Source organism: Mus caroli, chromosome 1, assembly GCF_900094665.2.
Source record: "Mus caroli chromosome 1, CAROLI_EIJ_v1.1, whole genome shotgun sequence".
Lineage (NCBI taxonomy): Eukaryota > Metazoa > Chordata > Mammalia > Rodentia > Muridae > Mus > Mus caroli.
The window spans coordinates 141,358,252-141,360,125 of NC_034570.1; the positions used below are offsets into that span (position 1 = coordinate 141,358,252).

A 1,874-nucleotide genomic window follows, 5' to 3' on the forward strand; every position below is an offset into this window, starting at 1 on the left:
TGGTAACCTGTGTGAGAGGTAGATGTTAACTGGTTTAATGTGGTAACCTGTGTGAGAGGTAGATGTTAACTGGTTTAATGTGGTAACCTGTGTGAGAGGTAGGTGTTAACTGGTTTAATATGGTAACCTTACTTTACGTCTCTCACCTGGACAGTGTCTCTCATTGCAGACTTGCATCTGGGTTTCTGCTCCACTGCAGTGGGCCCCACCAAATGATGGTGGCGGGTTGTTGCAAAGTCTCATTCTGGTCTGACTGCCTTTTCCACAACTTTTGCTGCACGCACTCCAAGGCTGCCAAGCGTTCCACACACCATGGACTACAAACACCAGAGACAGATTCAAGCCACAGAACCATAGTTATTTAAAAAACAAAATTATGCAAATAAATTAACTCCATAGTAAGTTAAAATTCCCACAATCTAAAATAACTAAAATAGAACCAAAAGAAATATAACTAATGATGGTTTTCTTTTCTCGTGTTTGGTTTTCAAAGGGGTTGTGTCCAGGGACATTCAGAAGGCTTAACTAATGCCAAAAAAATGCTTACAATTATTCAAAGGAGACTATTTTATTAAAATCAAATTTAATCAAGCAACCATATGTAAACAGAACCCAAGTGTTTAAACTCTCGCTAAGCACTTGTCCACATTTGTCTAGGGATGGTAGAGGAGACCAGAAGCAGCTAAGCAAGCCTGTCTAATAGATTGAGATGCGTTGTAGGTAACATGAAACTTTTAACAAAGCTATTTTGAATCTAGGAACACAAGAGTACATCTCTAAACATGGCCTGGCATCCCACTTATGCATGTTCTTGGATCTTTCGACAACAGGGTGATTTGCACAGGTCTACGTCTTTGAACAGTTTTCTCCATTACATAATGTTCATGAATTAGAAATTCTGAATAACACACTCGCCTACTTGCTCAACAACAGAAGCAAAACTGACCAGTAGTTTCCAAGGACCGCACTGAAGGGCTTCCTTTTGGTAACTAACACATTACGGCATCTGACCACAGGCCTGGACAGCCTCACGCTTCCTACCAGGTGCTGGGGTCGAGAATCAGCACCTTGCCTTCTCTTATGCAAGAGTCAGGATCGGGCTGTATTTTCCTTCAGCAATATTCTAGATATGGTACCCATAGAATATGCTTCTTTGGTCACTAGCTTTACCAAAATGTGAACCAAAAGAGGGGTTAAGACTTGGATCTCAGTATTCTCAACACCATTTATAAGAAATTGCAATATTAAAATCAACCAATAGGTTATAATTTTAAAGAAATATTAAGATATCTTGCACTTTCTCATAATTAATTGATCTTTGATTAAGGCAACTACTTATTCTCCTGCTTTAGAGATAAAGGCAAACATGGTCACACAAGAATTAGTTCTAAGACATATTTGACTAAACCCAAGAAGGCAGGAGGGAGCATTTAAAACCTGGCCTGGAATGTAATGCTTATAGTCCGCACACATTGTCTGTATCACTTCAGATGTTCTGCAGACCTAGTGGCTTTGACATAGTTACATTTCAAGGATGTTGGTTAACCAAGTCCAAACCTCTGACAACATAAGGATGCTTTATGAAAGGAGCCTGGAGTTGAGTGCTGTTTATTATGTAATGTCTGTCTGTTTCTCCTCTATGCAAACAGACGTTTGAAACCCTCTTTGAAAAAGTTTAGTTTTTTTTATATTTAATTTACAAAGAAACCCTAACCAAATGGACTTTTATGACACAAGATGCAGTGCAGTAGAATTGAAAACCTTCTTTTATTTAGACAGATAAACAAGAAGAAAGAAACAAAACAGCAAGGAAGAAAGAAAGAAAAAAGAAAGAAAGAAAGAAAGAAAGAAAGAAAGAAAGAAAGAAAGAAAGA

At 38.2% G+C, this 1,874-nt stretch overlaps 1 protein-coding gene across 3 annotated transcripts in view; it reads right to left on the minus strand.

Annotated features, from left to right (window-relative positions):
* Positions 1-1,874, minus strand: part of Hmcn1 (hemicentin 1) — a 427,483-nt gene that overhangs the window by 36,367 nt on the left and 389,242 nt on the right. For all 3 annotated transcript variants that reach the window (XM_029475879.1, XM_021160385.2, XM_029475883.1), the window contains one exon: positions 147-317. In XM_029475879.1, coding sequence (XP_029331739.1) covers positions 147-317 — 171 coding nt within the window. The remainder of the gene's footprint in view (positions 1-146; positions 318-1,874) is intronic.